We start from the raw sequence: 19,128 nt of genomic DNA on the forward strand, positions 1-19,128 counted from the left end.
TCTCATTCCAAAACATTCCACTGTGATGCAATTTCCCATTGTTCCTTGTTGTTAGAAATCAAGAGAGTGAGAGAGCAGGAAGCAAGAGAGCTGAACATAATGTTTGCAATAGAAGAAGTGATGACTACAAGAAGTGGGATGGGTTTTGTCTAAGTGACAAAATCTTATCCTTCACTAACCGTAGTTAGCGAGCTAACTGTGGCTAGGGGAAAAAACCTCTAAATGAGGGAAAAGTGCCCCTAACCTACTTATTACATTACAAAGGTCACTGCTGAATTATAATAATAATTCTAACACCCCCCTACAGTGCCAATGTCATGTCCAAGGAAATGATCAATCACCAAAAGGATATAAGTTCAGGGCACTACGAAATGCCTCAAACTTTTCACGTGGAAGTGGTTTGGTGAAGATGTCTGCAACATTGTCATGTGTTCATAGATCATACTGATCTCTCCTGCATGCAACTTCTCTCTGACATAGTGATAGTGAACCTCAATGTGCTTCGTGCGAGCATGAAACACAGGATTCTTTGCCACTACTATAGCACTCTGACTATCAGTGAAAATCGGAGAAGGACCCTCCAATGAAAGATGAAGATCAGCAAATAAACGACGCAGCCAAACACATTCAACTGTCGCTGTGAAAGCTGCCCTGTACTCAGCTTCACATGAGGAGGTAGCCACTGTAGACTGTTTCTTGCTCAACCAAGCAATGCAAGCATGTCCTAGAAAGAAACAATTCCCACTGGTGGACTGCCTGGTATCATAGTCTCCAGCCCAATCTGAGTCATTGTAAGCATGCATCTGCAAGTCACCCCCCCTGGGAAACATCAAGCCAAAAGACTTTGTACCTTGCAAGTAACGGAAGATGCGTTTTACAGCCTACCAATGCATAATCTTTGGGCTGTGCCCTGCTCACCTGAGAAACTGAAAACTGAATATCACGTCGTGTATTGCAGAGATAAATGAGGCATCCAACAACTTGACTATAGAGTGTGACATCAATTGATTCACCCGCATCATGCATTGTAAGCTTCAGCCTCGGCTCCATGGGAGTGGACATAGGCTTGCAATCATGCATGTTGAATCTGTCCAAGAGCTTTTGAACATACTTGGACTGAGACATAACAATGCCACCTTTCTCTTGAATAAACTGGATCCCCAAAAAGAAATGTAACAAGCCTAAGTCTGACATATCAAATGTAGCTTTCAATTGGGTCTTGAAATCTGCAATTACTTCCTCATTTGATCTGGTGAGCAGCATGTCATCTACATAAAGAATGATGACCAGAATATCCCCCCCATCCTTCTTTATGTAGAGGGTGCTCTCAGTTGGACTATTGTGCAGCCCCTTGCTGGTCAGAAAGGCATCAATTTTGGCATACCATCCACGTGGGGCTTGTTTCAGCCCATACAAAGCTTTATTCAGCTTGCATACCTGAAGTGCATTTTCTGAAATTTGAAAGCCCGGAGGTTGTTTGACATAAACCTCTTCCAACAAGTCTCCATTAAGGAAAGCTGTTTTAATGTCCAACTGATGAACATTTCATTCAAAATTTGCAGCCATGGCTATAACTGACCTGATGGTTGTCATCCTGGATGTAGGAGCAAAAGTCTCCTCATAATCTATGCCCTTTTTCTCAGCATATCCTTTTGCAACCAGCCTTGCCTTGTACTGATCAACGGACCCATCTGGTTTTCTTTTGACTTTGAAAACCCACCGTGTACCTATGGCATTCTTACCTGGTGGCAAATCCACAACATCCCAAGTCTGATTTTTATGAATGGACTGCAACTCATCGTGCATGGCATTTATCCAATGCACATTATCTTTTGCTTCTTCAAATGTCTCAGGCTCCTCCTCATCAAGAAGAGTACCTGCATAAGCTGATTCAACTGAATGAGCTCCCTCCATGTGCCTTACTGCACTACGAGTTCTACCAGGCAATGGAGCTTCAAGCCTACTCTTCCTGAGAGTCTGAAGAAACCAATGCGGGACTGTTTTGGCTGCGTGTATCTCTTGAATTTCTTGCCTAACAACTTCATCCACACCCTGAGGTTGTACCAATTCAGCTGGGGGCTGAATCTATACTTGTGGAGCTGGCGGAGGTTGCTGTAAATTCTGATTTTCAGCGGAACCAAATGGAAGCATCCCCTCAAACACATCATCTGAAGAGGCCGGAATCTGAAATTCAGCATTTGTATGTGCAGAAGAATATGACATCTTTACTGACAAAAATCTTGCGTGTAGCAGGATTGTAGAGATGACAGCCTTTGCTTTGTGAACTATATCCCACAAAAATGCATTTTAGTGCCTTATCTGACAACTTGTGTCTGAACTCCACAGGCACGTGGGCATATGCAACACAACCAAAAACTCTGAAGTGGTCCACTGAAGGCTTTCTCCCATGCCATGCCTCATAGGGAGTGATTGTCTTCAAAGCCTTTGTACGAGCCCGATTTAAAATATAGTTGGCACACATGAGGCCTTCCAGCCAAAACCTGTGAGGCAACTTCTTACTTGTGAGCATGCATCTATCCATTTCCATGGTGGTGCGATTCTTCCGCTCAGCTTTGCCATTCTGCTGAGGTGTAAGCCTCACTGTAAGCTGATGCATAATACATTTTTCTTTCAGAAATGTCTCAAATTCATGAGACATGTACTCCCCCCCTCGATCTGTGCGAAGTGTCTGCACCTTGAGTCCTGTCTCATTTTCAACCATAGCTACAAAGTGTTTGAAATGCATAAACACTTCTGATTTTGCCTTGAGACCATAAACCCAAGTGTAGTTGGTAAAGTCATCTATGAATGTAACAAAATAGAGGTAACCCCCAAAAGCAGGTGTCCTCATGGGACCGCAGACATCACTGTGAATAAGCTGCAATTTTCTTGTAGCTTTCACTGCACCATCCTTCTTGAAGGGAAGCCTATGCATTTTGCCAAGAATGCAACCTTCACATGCATGAGGAGGAGGGGACTCCAAAGGAGGTAATGCATCAACCATATCATGCCTCTGAAGTGTCATTAAGCTGCCATAGCTCATGTGCCCATACTTGGCATGCCACAACTCCGCATTGTGCATTGCAGCAGTGGGAGTGCTAACTGATAATGCAAGATGGGATCTTTTTTCATATAAATCAAGCTGAAAAAGACCCCAATACAAAGTGCCATACAATCCCAAAGCATATTCATTTTCTTTGTCTCTCACTGCACACTTGTCATCATAAAAAACAACCTGAAATCCTCCTCGATTGAGTGAGGACACTTAAAGCAAATTCTTCTTTATACCTAGCACATAGAGTACATCTGATATTCTGAAATATGTGCCATCAATGGATGTGAGAATAATGTCTCCCACTCCACACACTGAATGAGAAGAATTATTTGCACAAGTTACCTTCTTCTTGGTGGGTGAAGAATGCAAATAGAGATTTTTCTTGGAAGTGATGTGCTTTGAAGCACCACTATCAAAATACCATGTATTTAGTGTCTCATCAACACTGAAAGAGCATTCATCCTTTGAAGGATCGTAACTGCAAGTCAAAAAAGCATATGGGCCATCATCATTAGTGGCTGTAGTGTCTGAACTACCCACTGAAAAAACTGAAGTGCAAGTCAAAAAGGCATAGTGCTCTTCAACCAAGTTGGCTGCAACATCTCCTCCATCATGGCAATGTGGACCTGATGCATCTGATACAGCCATACCAGAATCCCTTTTCTTTTCTTTGGCTATGCGCTTCTTGCACTCTCCAATATAATGACCTGGCTTTTTGCAGTAATGACAGATGCCCTTCTTTTTCTGCTTGTTTGTATCACCCTGTGCCTTATAAGAAGGCTGTCCAGAATCAGCTTTATGCTGATGTGTGGGCTGATGGGCATGTGGCTTCTGCTGCCCTTTACCCTTGGGCTTGAACTTAGAGAGCATAGCATGCTCGCCAGCCCGGGTTGCCATATTTTTGCGTGTTTGTTCCTCCTGCAACAGAAGTCCTACCAACTCGTGAAAGGAGAGAGGATTGCTGCCCCCCCTCAATGACAAATTCAGCGAGTGTGGAAACCAAGATAGGACTCAGGAAGAGAGTTCAGAGTGGTGGAGATCATCTCTGAATCCGGAATGACTTCATCAATGTTCAGCAATTGTTCCCTGAGATCCTGAAGCTTCGTGAGGTGAGAATTCATGGAACCTCCCTCCTCCATATGTGTATGGGAAAGTTCTCGCTTCAGAAAAGAAACTCTGGCATCGTTTCTTGCTGCAAACATACTCTTCAGTATTACCCAAGCTGCCATAGATGTCTTGCATGACCGAATATGAGGTATAATGAACCTCTTGACAGAAAGAGAAATTACTGAAAGAGCTTGTGCATCTCTAGAGTCCCATCTTTTCTGCTCTGCTGTGGGAGCTCCTGGAGCGGCTGCTCCAATTACCTGTGCTGTATTTGTACCTCTACCCCTGCCTCCAGCTGTAGGAGTGACAGGTATAGGCATTGTATCTAGTCTTTCTTCATCTCCATTGACATAATCCCAAAGATTTCTGCCAACTAAGATATTGCGAACCATGAAACTCCACAAGGAGTAGTTGGTGCCATCCAACTTATCCTCCTATGTGAGAACCCCGAACACCTCATTTGAGTTGTTCAATGCCATTTTTGCCAGATAAACTCAGAAATACAGCAGATGTAAGAAGCACAAGTAAAATCTGCAAAGAAAAATATGCCCACAGTGACAAATACTGTCACAGCCTGTCAAAGGCTCAAAATGCACTACAATGCTCTGCTCAATGCCCAAAAATCTGCAAATAGAATCTGCAAAAGGTGGCAAAAGTCTGCAATTTGACTCATACTGAGTCCAAAACTGTCTGCAAACTTCCAAATTGCCCTTATACTTGCAAAATTGCAACCCAAATGCAAAAGCCCCAATTTCTTGTGGGAAATTGCATACAAAAGAGGGCAAATGGTCTGAAAGCCCCAAATGTTGCACAAATTGCACTCTGCCCGCAAAAGCCCCAAATTTCACTGCAAAATTGCAACTCAAAAAAGGCTGAAAGCCCCAATTTGCAATTTATCTGCAAAAAGAACCAAATTCCACTGCCAATGTGCGCAAATGAGCACACCCTCAATCCCAAAATGCACCTGCTTGAATCCACAGCCAAACAATGGCTCACTGCACAAATGCCTCACAAAGAAAATCTGCTCTGAAACAAAAACTGCTAGAACAGAACTGTAGGAATCAACAAAAACAGATGTATCCTGTACGGACAGCAACGACACTACTGACAGTCCGTACAATTGTACGGCTGTTGTTGTACGGAGGTACGGCTCTTACTGTACGGGTGTACGGTTGTTGCTGCTGTTGTACATAGGCACAGGCTGGTTGTGTTGTACAGACGTACGGCTGGCTGACGCATGACTGTACGGTTCAGTACGACGGTCTGCTATCAGCTGTACGATAGTCGTATAGCAAAGGTACGGCGCAGGTACTTGGTTGTCGGGGGTACAACGTCCGGTGGTAGCTGTTTAGAAGACAGTGCATGTACGGCGCTGTACTGCAGTGTACAGACTGCTCGTGGGAGCAGTGTACAAGATGGCGACAGCACTACTCTGCAGTACGAACAACTGCGCTTGTACGGACCGGAGCTGAGAGCAGATTGGCACTGGTACGGCGGTGTAGGAGCTGTACGGGGTGTACGACGAGTGTACGGGCTGTACGGAATCAGTCCGTACAGATTGTACGGATGGACTGTACGGACGACGAGCTGGAAGAGTAGGGAGCAGGGTAGTTGGGCAGTAAGCTTGCGGGGGCAAGGAAGCTAGGAGCAGGGAGCTTGCAGGCTAGGAAGCAAAGAGCAGGATCTTGCTGCTTTGATACCAAATGTTAGAAATCAAGAGAGTGAGAGAGCAGGAAGCAAGAGAGCTGAACGTAATGTTTGCAATAGAGTGAAAAGCAGTACACTGCACACTTAGAATTTACAAAATCAACGTTGGCACTCAGCATGCAGGTCTTCATCAGGAAGAGCAGAAGCAAGGAGTATCAAGAAGCGCATGACTACGCATCCCACTGAAGCTCTAGGTGAGCACACAGGCTCACGGGGATTGAAAGGTGCCAAGAGGAGCTACATAACAATTTTGAGTGGTCATGGGTCCATACTTGGTAGCACCTTGGCTGCTCGATGGTGGCACACCAAGCACACCCTTTTCTATTAGGGTTTTTCCATTTGTTTGGAGCAATCTATAATACATGATCTACTGTTCTACTCTAATGTTGCACTGCTCAAAGATATAAGTCTGTGTCCATCTCTCTCTATGCGCTTGTGTACACATTAATAAAAGGAGTGAGATTTGAAATAGCACTGTGTGATTTCTCAGCAAGCGTTTCCTTAATCTTCCATGGGCTGGCTGTAGCAAGCAACCTCTACCTCTATTTTCTGACAGATACTAGACCACACTTGAATGACTACCCTGCACACTAGCAGGATAATTTTTACAGATGAGGGTTTCCTTCAAAGTAAGGGGTAACCACCATCACCATTGCCTTCCTTCATCAAGATAACAGCCAAGACTCCTTCTATGAGGAGATAGGGTTGGGGTGGTTAGTCATCAAGGGCACCAATGGGACCCTTACTTAGCTATTCACATTGAAAACTCTAGATATGGGAGGGTTATAGGAGGGCTTCTCCCTCAAAGATCTTCTGTGGATCTCGAACATTGGTTTCTTGCTAGAGTAGAGCTTGCACTAGAGCCAATACTACTTTTTTCCTACATAAACCCATGTATTGGAGGACTAGGCTCAAAAAGCACACCCTGACTGACCTCCTTTCCAAATTCTTGACCCTGTGTTGCTTCAATCACCAACAATAAAAGATCTCCTACTTCTTCTAGCTCATTGCGCAAGGACTCTCCACTAGTCCGATGGCTAGAGCAAATGGGGAGGGATGGCACATGACATGCTGCACAAGAGGGACCGAAGTCTATACACCACCGCTTATGAACTCGTCTACTCAAGATATCTGAATGTAACATTGCTAAACTTCGGCAAGCACCTTGGGTGTTTGCATGTGGCATGATATCAAGCTTCACTCACAAAGGGCATTCATGTAATGCAGGCCAAATTAGCCCTAACCCTCACTAACTTGGCATTGTAATGAAGGCCCGCGAGGCCTTCGCAAACGTTAATATATCTTTCTTTCTCTCTGTTTCACAAGGCAGGGGATCCCATGAGTCCAGAAAACTACAGGACCATCAAGATTGGACATGTCATGTCCAAGATTTATGAAGTAGCACTTGACACTCATGTTAATCGAGAGGCAAAGTGTGCTAGATACAGAGTGATGGGGCAAGCAAGTTTCCCACTAGATTATGCTACACTAGACCACATCTTTACGTTGAGGGCTATCATTGAGGAGTCCTGAGCACGCAAGCAGAGGTTTATTGTTGCTTTGTGGATTTCTACAAAGCTTCAATACCGTACCACGAGCCTGAATTTTCAGACGCTTACTTGATCTTGGGTACAATAGGCAAATTGTCTGAGCAGTCCAGGCCCTATAAGAGCGGGTATCAGATAGAGTCAGGACTTTGATAGGGTGGACAGAGGAGATCATGAGCATGGTCGGAGTCAACAAACAAGGTTATCTGTTACCACCGACATTGTTTCGCATGTACATCAAGGAGCTCAAGTCCTTCACAACTCTAGAGGGCACTAGCTCTTCATTAGCTGGCTCCTTCATTCCGATTCTACTATACGCATATGACGTGGTCCTATTGTCCCCCTCAACTAAGGGTCTCTAGCAACATTATGAAGATGCCTCCGTATGCAACAGAAATCTGGTTATTTTCAGGCGATTGAAGCTGCAAATACAAGAGGGTTTTGTGGAGATGGCTGCTCAAATAAAAACAGCAGCCCACAAGGAAAGAGGGCTGTTATGTCAGTTTTTAGGAACAATACATTGCTCCGGATGATGCCCTAGTACTTCAACACACTAATAGAAAAATACCTATATGCAGGGTGAGGGGACAAGCCTACATAACAGTGACAATGAAACGGCCTGAAGGGTGAAAAGATAAATGATGAGCCAAGCAATGATGAGCAAATATATGATAGAAATCGAGATGGAGATATTGACCAGCAGGGTAAGTATTTGGATACGCTTACACTTTTGTTGAGGACAAGGTGAGTATCGAGCATTGTATGGTCTCCATGAAGGAAGAAAATATAGAAGACCACACAAATGATAGCAAAGGATGCCAAAGTAAACTTTCACACTATGATGAGGAGCAGCTTGTGCAGCAAGAACAAGACATGCATGATATTTTAATCTTGAGGCTGCATCACACCATGCTCAGGATCATAGCAGTAGGGAATAGAGCCACAACTTAAACAAAACTAATGCCCTTCACTACAGCTCACTAAGTGAGTATACATGGGAGTTTTTCCTTCTATAATTAGTAGCCATAATGAGAACAATGGCATCTCATGGAAGCATGTCCGCATGCTACGTACGGCAACTGATAAATATTGCTGCCATGCATTGGCGCTTTCAAAAGCAAATCCATGTGCACATAAAGGCTAAAAAAAACTATGAGAGTGACGTTTGGACCACTAATTATAATTCATTATTCATGTTCGATGCAACCTGCTGGTGTTGTGTGGGAAAAGGGCCGAAAGCGTGCAGCCAATGAATGGTAATTTTGTTACAGATTTGGTCACAGCATATCTTGAATATCAACATACACAAGTTCATTCCTCACCTTCAAGAAAGAAGGGGTACTCTCGTTAGAGTGTTTGATTGGACCTTGGTTAGTTGTATTTGAGGATTATGGCAGAGATGACTTGCTCAAGGGTGCTCAGCTGCAGCCAATATGGCATACGTACTCAATACTATGGGTCAGCACATGCACTTTAGGTTACATGGCTAATAGCTTTTGGGAGACATGCATGTTTGTGCTGTCTTCTTACTACAACTGTAATATGGACAATTGACCGTTTTCAGCGAAGAAAAGGGAGGTCAAACAAGATCTGGCATTTGCCTTTTTCATCCAATTCCACCTCCCTGTTCTACCGAAACAGGTTCAAACAATGTGTTCGGTTATTTTGTTGTCGGGGGGTTGGACTTTGGTGTATCTAGTGACAAGGAATAATTGTCGGACCAAAATCCTAGCAGGCCTGATTTGTCTCTATTTGGCTGTTTGGAGGCTAGATACATCATGTTTCGGCAAAGACATCATCTTCGGAAGACATCTGAAAGACATGTATGCTAGCATCCAAGTATTGAAGCCCTATGTTGTCTCATATGTGAGAACTATATGGTGAGTGAAAACCACTGCTGTGTCAAGAACTAACTAAAGTTGCATCAATCCCTGCACAACATCGATCCCCACACATCTACTCAAGCAGCCAGCCAAAAAGCTGGGAAGCAACTTGAAAGAGATATTGGAAGATCGCAATAAGGTACTTGGTCCAGCACATAAGCTAGCCCAACTGTAGGCCATCTTCTCCCGGTCGTATTGATGCCCTCTGGGCCCTGGTATGTGCCATGTAGCTTTAGTTATTGGCACTTAGGTCACCTAGTACTTTTAGTGTCTTATGGCACCTAGTACTAGTGGTACCACTAGGACACTAGGTCCTAGGGTTCTCTATTATTGTACTTTGTACTTTCATTTTCATTCTAGTTGATGTGATGGCTTCCACTCCTTGCTCCACTCTTTTGCATCCTTTTGCTTTCGTGAGCCTTCAGTGGTATCAGAGTAGGTTACCCTGCTTGTGAGCTTGACCCTTTCCATTCCAAGCTTGGGAGAACCCCTCCGTACAGCTCTCACTAGTCATCTCTATTCCTGCCGTATAGCTCTCGCCAGCCACCTTTATTTGTGCCGTACACCCTACGCCTGTCAACCATACCGCCGTATGTACGTGTAGCAGAAGCTTGGAGCGTCGTACTACCTTCGTCTTGCATTTGGGCTACGATTTTGCAGGAGAAAAGGTATTTGGTAGATTTGCAGTGACATTGACTTGGTACAGTCAATTTTGGGAATTTGACGGACCTTGCATGCAGGAGCATTGAAATTGGCAAGAATTTATAGGACATTTGGTCACATTTGCAAAGTTGCAGCTTAATTTGGGGCTTTTCTACATTTGCCCTCTCTTTGGCATATTTGCCCTCTTCAAGAATTGAGGCTTTTGCCAAAACTGACACTTGCACTTATGCAGTCATTTTGTGGACAGCAAGTCCAATTTTTTGCAGTTGCAAGCCTTGAGGCTATTTTTTGGATCACTTGGTCAGTGCATTTTAACTTGTCCTATTTGCAATGCCTAGCAACAATCATGATTTATTTGGCATTCTTCATGAAGACGATAAGTTAGATGGCACCAACTATTCGATGTGGTCTTATCTCATGAAACATATTCTTGTTGCAAGAAATTTTTGTAACATTGTTTCTGGGATTGATCTAAGGCCAGCCAATGCTGCAGTGGCTGCCCCTAATGTTGGTCCCTCTACAAGGGGGATTCCTCCTGATGCTTTATCCTCTAGCACCCCTGTTGCTACTCCTCCAACTCAAAAACAAACAAGATGGGATGCAAGAGATGCAAATGCACATTCCTGTATTGCTTTATCATGCAAGAGAATCATTATTCCACACATCCAGTCGTGCAGGACAGCAAAGGATGCTTGGGACACATTGGCTTCTCTTTATCAGATTCACAATGAGGCACATGTTGCATATTTAAGAAGGCAATTGCAGGAAGTCAACATGAATGAAGGTGACTCTATGGATGCATACTTGACAAAGGTCAAGGACCTCATGGAACAACTTGCCAATATTGATGAGGTGGTGTCCAATTCTCAGCTTGTCAGTACCACATTGAATGGGCTACCAAATACATATCAAGGGTTTGCTACAATCCTTTGACTAGTAGCCATGGGTTATCCAGACTAGTACTCCTTTGATTAGTTAGTCACTTTGCTTTTGCAGAAAGAGTAAAGTCGTGCTAATAGGCAAGCTACTACTCCTGATCATGCATTTGCTTCACAGCAGAAAGGAAAAGGCAAGGCTTCCAAGCCTATGGGCAAGTCTAAATGCGCCTAACAGTGGCATTTCCTCCAATGTATCTCAAAATACAGCAGATAAGTCCAAGAAGAAAAGATGCAACTATTAACGCAAGCCAGGGCACGAAATTTCAGAATGTAGGAAGCACAAGAAAGTAGGATTGATAGTAAATGTCTGTCGGCACTCCGGAGGTGAAGGGCAGACTCAGCCATGATGAAGGCTAGCACTAAAGGAGAAGGCTAATCAAAAGGTAGTCCAAAATCTCTTCATTCAAGCTACAACTGCTTGTGAAGTCTAAACATTTTCATTTTAGTCTCTCCCCAATGAGCACTAAATCTAAATCTAGCTGATAGGGCAACGCACCATTTAAGATAGAAAGAATTATCACAATACCAGCAGGCCGCAACTTGGACGAAAACTTCAAAAGGTGAAATTTGCATGTCCGCTAATACGGCAGAAGCATATACCTAGAACATTCCCAAACTCATCCTCTAAAAACACAACGTAATGCAGTTTCAATCTCATGATAGTCACTCACAAGGTTGAAAACCATAAACTCCATCATGCATAGCAGGGACTAGCTACTATGACATCAGCCAGCAACCCATGCTGATTTGCAGGTTCCTCTTCCAGCACAAAATGATCCAATATTCATGATGCAGCGATTGAAGAAAGAGCTGTCAAAAGACAGCAAAGGCAAGTTCCCAGATGGCTTCTTGACACATTGAGGGACAGCAAACAAGATCAACCTCTTGCTGCCCAGACAAGATCAGGGAATAGACAGATGCATGGTCACTTTCTTGAGTTTGCACTCCTTGCTACAGCTTGCAATGAAGAGCCTTTGTGCCATAAAGATGCTTTTGACAGCAAAGAGTGGACGGATGCAATGAGAGCTGAGCTACAATCTAATGCCTAAAATGACACATGGGAATTAGTAGATCTACCTCCTGGCAAGCATGCCATTGGTACCCAGTGGGTCTACAAATTAAAAAGGAAATCTGATGGCAGCATAGATCGACACAAAGCCCGTCTTGTTGCAAAAGGGTATGCCCAACAACAAGGCATTGACTTTGAGGAGACACCTGATAGACCTGGGCATAGTACATGAGGGTGGGTGGGTTTCTTGTAATGGGGAGGGGCAGGAGGGCCACAATTTGCGGAGGGCCACAATTTGCGAAAGCAGCAAGGACGAGAGTAAGGAGCACAAGGAGGGAGGGATGGAAAGTGTTGAAGACTGCCATGGTGGTTTTGAATGTTGGAAGTTCAGACGTAGCGCCTCGCCTTATAAGAGGCCTGCGTACCTACTACTGGTCAATGCCCGATCCTATGTACCGGATGCTACATCTATCAATTTGAATTTTGAATAGAGATCCGCCGTCTCTTACAGCTTACGTATCTTCTATTGTTTACTTGAATTTTCCACCCGAAGTCTATAACTAATTATATCTTGCACTATATCAGCCATTTTATACGATGTAACTCACGTCCTATATCCCGCACTACAATAGTGACTGGGCAGGTTGTTCCGACACCAAAGTGTCACATATCGGTAGCTGTTTTTTGCTTGGCAGTTCATGTATCTCTTGGCTCAGCAAGAAGCAACCAACAGTTGCCACATCCAGCTGTGAGGCTGAATATAGGGCAGCCTTCACTACTATGGTAGAGTGTGTTTGGCTTCGACAGTTACTTACAGATCTTGGTATTCACCAGACATCCTCCACTATGGTATACACTAACAGCCAGAGTGCTTTGGCCATTGCACATAATCCAGTGTTTCATGCGCGTACCAAGCACATTGAAGTTCACTATCATTATGTTCGAGAACGGTTGTCAGCAGGAGACAAAGAGTTGTCCTACCTTCCCACAGAGGACAAAATAGCAGATATGTTTACAAAGGCACTTCCTCGTCCCAAGTTCAAAGTCTTTCAATAGGCTTTACACTTGGTTCCCTTTGTTACATGATTTGGCATACCTTGTACATTCATAGGTGGCTATATCCCTTTGGATGAACATGTGCCACCATGACCAAAATATACCAAGTATTCTGAGATGTTTTTAGAATACTTCAGCCCATACCATGGAGGGGGGGTTTATATGCCATCTTCTCCCGATCGTATTGATGCCCTCTGGGCCCTGGTATGTGCCATGTAGCTTTAGTTATTGGCACTTAGGTCACCTAGTACTTTTAGTGTCTTATGACACCTAGTACTAGTGGTACCACTAGGTCCTAGGGTTCTCTATTATTGTACTTTGTACTTTCATTTTCTTTCTAGTTGATGTGATGGCTTCCACTCCTTGCTCCATATACCTAGATGAATCCATGAACATTCCCAAACTCATCCTCTAAAAACACAACATAGTGTAGCTTCAATCTCACGAGAGTCACTCATAAAATTGATAACCATAAACTCCATTACGCATAGTAGGGACTAGCTACTATGACATCCCCATTGACGTCATCAGCACCCAACAGTGGATGTAGACCATAGTATAAAAGTATGCTCTCACACATACAAATCCACACACCCACACATACTTGAGCATCCATTTATACAAAGTCTTCGTATTGAGTTTTTGTCAGCACTCCGGAGGTGAAGGGCAAACTCAGCCATGACGAAGGCTAGCACTAAAGGAGAAGGCTAATCAAAAAGTAGTCCAAATCTCTTCATTCAAGCTACAACTGCTTGTGAAGTCTAAACGATTTCATTTTAGTCTCTCCCAAACGAGCATCTAGATCTAAATCTAGCTGATAGGGCAACGCACCATTTAAGATAGAAAGAATTATCCACTCCTTGCTCCACTCTTTTGCATCCTTTTGCTTTCGTGAGCCTACACCAACAAGTACTCAAGGCATGACACACCTCATTCCTTCAGTTTTCCTCCTTCCTCTCCCCCACCCCCCCCCTCTCTCTCTCTCTCTCTCTCTCTCTCTCTCTCTCTCTCTCTGCTCGCTCATACCACTTTTTTACAATTCAAGCCTTGCAATTCGAGGAAAAGGGAGGTTTCCTAGAATATATGATGAGTGAAACACACTGCTATGTCAAGAACTAACTTAAGTTACATCAATCCTGCACAGCATCTCTCTTGTCTACTTGAAGGTGATGCTATGGAGATTGTGGCTTGTGTTAAACATATCTAGGTTATGCATCGTGACTTGACAATAGGTGGACACAGCATACCCACCTTGCAACCACCCTTGTGAACGTCTAGCTTTAACCTTGTGCTAGATTTGGCAGCATTGTCAGCAAGCTTTCAGTGGAACCTCAAAGTCACACGCAATCCGGCAAGGCTAGGCATCACAAGCACCTTTTGAGATTTCATGCATCGGAGCCAATTAACTATGTACTCCCCCACGTTGGAGGTTGGCACTTGCTCCAAGGTTCCCTTAGGTGAACCCCAAGACACCACAAATAACCAGTCTTTTCCTTCATAGCATCCTCTTTGGGCTGATTCTTGTATGGAATTTTTCAAGCACCATACGAGTTTTTCTTTATTCCAGAGAAAAGGCTAGACAAATTAAGATTCGTCAAAATGCAAAAGTTATCAGATCTGATATCTTAGATGGAAGCAAGCATAAAACTATACTTCTCTTGTTTACGTTTGATAAATGTACCTCTTGGTCTTCCGACGATGAGCCACCATAATCGTCACCAACATCCTCATTGGAATCACCATGCTTCTCTCCACCAACTTTGCTCTGGAATAAAACAATAATTAATCATTATCAAAGCCATAAAAGACAAAATTTAATCGATGTTTGGTTCATAATCTCAATATGAAAAAAAAAACATGCATAGAAAAACAGCGAAGGGAATTATGAAGCTTACCAAACCAACTTTTAAAGTCTCTATCTCCTCCTCCAAAGCTCGAATGTGTGCAGATAATCCCTGCAACCAACAAAGTAGCCTTGCTAAGAAAACTCCAAGCATATCTTTATGGATGCCCCACAAAAACTCAAATCACAAAACAAATTCTGTTAAGTTTTCCACACTCAAGAGGATGCATGTAGTCGTCTTAAACATCTCAAATTGCCCTAAAAACAAACCACCACCAAAGTACAAGGAGATCAATATGCAAGCACAATATCAAGACACCAACGTGACGGGCCATGCACATTGCCCAAAACTATAAGTACTAAGTGCCCTACCGAGATCTTCAAAGTGCTTTTGGAGAAAAATACTCATCTCCATTGTACTTGGCGATTTGCACGTATTTCACTCCAAGCTTGGTCCTACAAGGCTAATGGTGCCATCTAACTTGAAAACCGTATGAAGAATACAAACCATGGCGAAGATGATTAATCACACTTTTCTTTTTCTCCTTCCATCTCTATCCAAGCTAATGAACCTCGTCCATGCAGGGTCTGCCTAGCTATATTTCATTGCATCTTAAAGAACCTCATCCATCAGTAGTCCTGTATTTTGCTATCCACAAGTCTCAACGGCCTCAATTACTTCCTTGCTAATAGATCTCCTAAATCATCGAGTTTATACCCTTGCACCATGGGGAATAATATTACTTATAAGTTTGTATGCTCATTGAGTCAAGAGTAACTATTAAGCACAGATCTTCTCTCACAAGCAGTTATGTACATGGATGCTAATCCTCAAATTAGTAGATTTAATCGAGGGCCCTAAAACTAAGAGAAGTAGGCTAACATGGGTCTAGAGGACTTAGGCAGAGGACTTAGGCAGTAGCAAAGGAGCCAGTTGGCTATATTTGGCTACCGACGTTGTTTAAAGCGAGATGCTCTTCTATATGAGAGTGACCAAGGCTATTGTGAACACATTCAATGTGCATAACAACATTGGTTGGTCTGTTTTGGATCGACAGCCCCTTAAGGCTCCTATCATCTACATGATAGATCATGAGATTCTGTGCCGAAGGTTCATTGGGAATCGGTTCTATTGGTATGGGACACCAAGGCTATAGGCATGGGCTTGTGTGAGTTCGATAGCCCACATGCTCGAAGGTGGCCAAGAGATGAGTCGCCTGCTATTTGTCTTGTTGTCTTTGCAATTGCAATCTGATCTATGTTTAGGGTTAGATCCTAGAGAGGTGCGCCGTGTGTGTGTGTGTGGAGGGGGGTTGAGAGAGAGGGTGTCCGGTGTGTATGGCGCTTCCTTGCTGCTGCTGCCCAGTCTAGGATTTATGTGCCTTGTTCGAAGGCCGTTTTAGATTCCGTGCCATCTCTGCTAGCTCTGCCTTGCATCCCGTGTCCTCCAGCGCTCTTCACAAGCAACTACGACTCCTGTACGTACAGTACGGTTGTCCCATACAGGTCCGTACAAGCTGTATGTTCTGCACAAGCCTGCGCTTGTTTTGCCCTGCTCTGTACTTGCTATACAGTCCCGTATAGGTTTGTACAAGGTGTTCGCATAGGTCTACTTTAGGCCTCCTGCACAGGTCTTTGTACATCTGCCGTACAGGAGGTGACCTGGGTTTCTGTACGATTGCTATTTTCGTACAGTTCACTGTCTTCCGTACAAGCTACTGTTTCCGTGGCTGCTCTTTCCCTACAGTTTGCTGTCAGGGATTCTGTACAGCTTTGTAGGGCTGCTGTCAGGGTTTTCGTACAGCTTTGCATGGCTTCTGTCAGGGTTTCTGTACAGTTTGCTATCAGGGTTTCCGTACAATTTTGCAAGGCTGTTGTTCGAGTTTTGGTACAGCGTACTGTCACGCTTCTACAAAAGCTAATGGCTAATTTGAAAATTTATTCGCATAAAAAGCAGAAGCAGAAGCAGACTAAGGGTCAGGATGACCCTCTTCATGATTCCTTTGAAGCCAAGTTGGTTTATGATGTTATGCATGAAGGCTTTGCGGATACCCGTGTAAAGCTTGGAAAGAGTCAACCCCCACAATTGAACTTGTGGTTGAGGTGGATGACATTGTTGATCCTGTGAGGCACTATGCAAAGCATGTTATTATTATTTTCTTTCCAGGTCGTATGCCTGCTGCTACAGAAGTCAGAAATTGGCTGACAAGGACACTTGGTGGTTCTTTTGTTCGCAAGGTCCATTATGCAACCCAAGGCTTTTTGAAGTTATTATGACATATGAGGAGCATAAGCAAATGCTACTGGAGCACTCTCCTCTTTTTGTTGGACAACAAATGGTCCATGTCCTTCCATGGTCAATGACCAGGGACTATCAAGCCCTTATCAAGCATCACTGTCCAGTTTGGGTGGAAGTGGTTGATTTTCCGCAGCGTTTGGCTTCCCTCTTCTCCAAGATTGCAGCTTCTTTGGGCAAAGTGGTCTGTCCTCCGAGACCAAATGGAAATTCAAATCGATTTTGCATATTGTGAAATACTGACAATCCCACACCTGAATCTTATTCTATCACTGTCAACAATGTGGCTATGGGAAGTGCATTATACAAGCTTAAGTGGGGTTTGTTTGCAAGCGCTTGTTTTGAATGCAAAAAATTTGGGCATATGGCTTTGTAATGTCCTTTGCGAGTGCAAAAGATGCCACAAGATGCTATGCCCGCACAAATGCAAAACAAGGATATGGGTGGCTTTTTTGTAATTAAAAACAAAGGCAATAAACAGGCTTATGTTGCACAGGATAAAAGCAAAGCGCCGCTTGTTTCTAATGGGGATGCTCCTACTTCTTTGCCTTCCACCTCTCAATCTAAAGGCAAAGAAAAGACTTAACAAGAAGTCTGGTAGACTCCGCACAAGATTGTCACAGCCGAAAGGCCATTACCTCCACGCACATGGAATGGTACTGCATCTAATGGCCATACTCCTGAAGAAAATTCAGGTGTTGGCATTACTTGGGCTGCTTTGACAGCCAATCGCACTCTTTTTCCTAAAGAGGATGTGGTGGGTTTGCTGTCCTCTTTTTTTTTTTGCGCGAAAAGTAGTGCTAGTTATATTACTTGAAAGCGAGAGTACAAGAGGGCCTTAAGGCTAGCGGGCTGTAATCACAAAACGGATTCAGCCCGAGAAGTCAAAATGCTAAATGCAAGCCTCTTAGGGCATAATCATCGGAGAGTGGACAAACAGCCACGGTGGAGGGGCGTAATGCCACTGAAGACTCTGACTGGAGTGCTGGAAGAATAACTCCTGGTGATCCCAGTCGCGAAGGAAACGTCGTCTCTTTTCCTTCCCTGCCCGGGACTCTCCCTGGATCTGATCCCACTGACCCTTGAGCGTGTGAATGATCGTGCTCCAGATATCTGCTAGGGTCTGGGTAGTAGTAGTAGTCTGAGCTCCTACACTCTGCGTGCATCTAGAAGTCCAGATATGCCAGCCTGCGATGCTCCCTATGATCTCCCAAACTGGGTGTCGAGGCATCGCTCCTGTATCTGTCTCTGTCAGATGCCATGGGAAGCTGTCCATGTAAGCCCACGTGGCCTGCGTGATGAAAAAGACGGGATCCTGTCTAGAGAACTCATAGGCCAAGTGATGCCCCGGCTCAGTGCTGCACCAACAAACGGCTCCCCAAGTGATCGGTCCTAGCTCGGGTGTAGCCCTAGCTAAGATCCCCATGATTCCCTTCCAAACCGTCTGCGCATGCGAGCAGCTCCAAAGGCAATGCTTCAAGGACGACTCCTCCTGAAAACACATCTGGCAATGCCCCTCCTGCCCCATCTGTCTAAGCCAGCAGCCAACTGGAAGCCCCTTGTGTGCCACCATCCAAAGGAAGTAGGAGATCTTCCTCGGACGCCAGCTAGCCCAAAGAGTCTTCCAGAAAGTGCGAAGAAAGACCAAGGATATCCCCTGGGCATACCATCTATGTGCCTGTGTGGGTAGCCCACGCTGGAGAGCCCCAAGAGCACGCCGACCCGTGCATGCACTGTAAGAAAAGAAGGGGGTAGGGTACTCTGAGGTCTCCGATGGTTACCAACGCCACTCCCCTGGGTCCCACTCCACCTCTGACAAGGAGCGGCCCTCCCATATCCAGAGTCTCCAATCCTGGTCCTGCATAATCAGGGGGTCTATATGCCACGTCTTCCCTTGCAGCCCTACAATGCGAAGGCGCTGCTAGGGAAGCTGGGGGTCGATCACGGCCTCTCTGCTTTGTAGGCGACTGTCATCAGTGATAGAGAAGAAGTGTACCGAAGAGTCCGAGAAGAGGCCTACCACC

The 19,128-nt window shown here is 44.4% G+C and overlaps 1 protein-coding gene across 1 annotated transcript in view; it reads right to left on the reverse strand.

Annotated features, from left to right (window-relative positions):
- The window catches only part of LOC147880595 (CRM-domain containing factor CFM3, chloroplastic/mitochondrial-like), a 93,405-nt gene that overhangs the window by 41,395 nt on the left and 32,882 nt on the right, over positions 1-19,128 (reverse strand). Inside the window, exons 7-8 of the mRNA XM_087371281.1 lie at positions 14,861-14,920; positions 14,647-14,730 (exon numbers count right to left, since the gene is read on the reverse strand). Coding sequence (XP_087227407.1) covers positions 14,647-14,730; positions 14,861-14,920 — 144 coding nt within the window. The remainder of the gene's footprint in view (positions 1-14,646; positions 14,731-14,860; positions 14,921-19,128) is intronic.

Source organism: Dipteris shenzhenensis, chromosome 32 (genome assembly GCF_047967505.1).
Source record: "Dipteris shenzhenensis isolate YYH24624 ecotype China chromosome 32, Dip_SZ_1.0, whole genome shotgun sequence".
NCBI lineage: Eukaryota > Viridiplantae > Streptophyta > Polypodiopsida > Gleicheniales > Dipteridaceae > Dipteris > Dipteris shenzhenensis.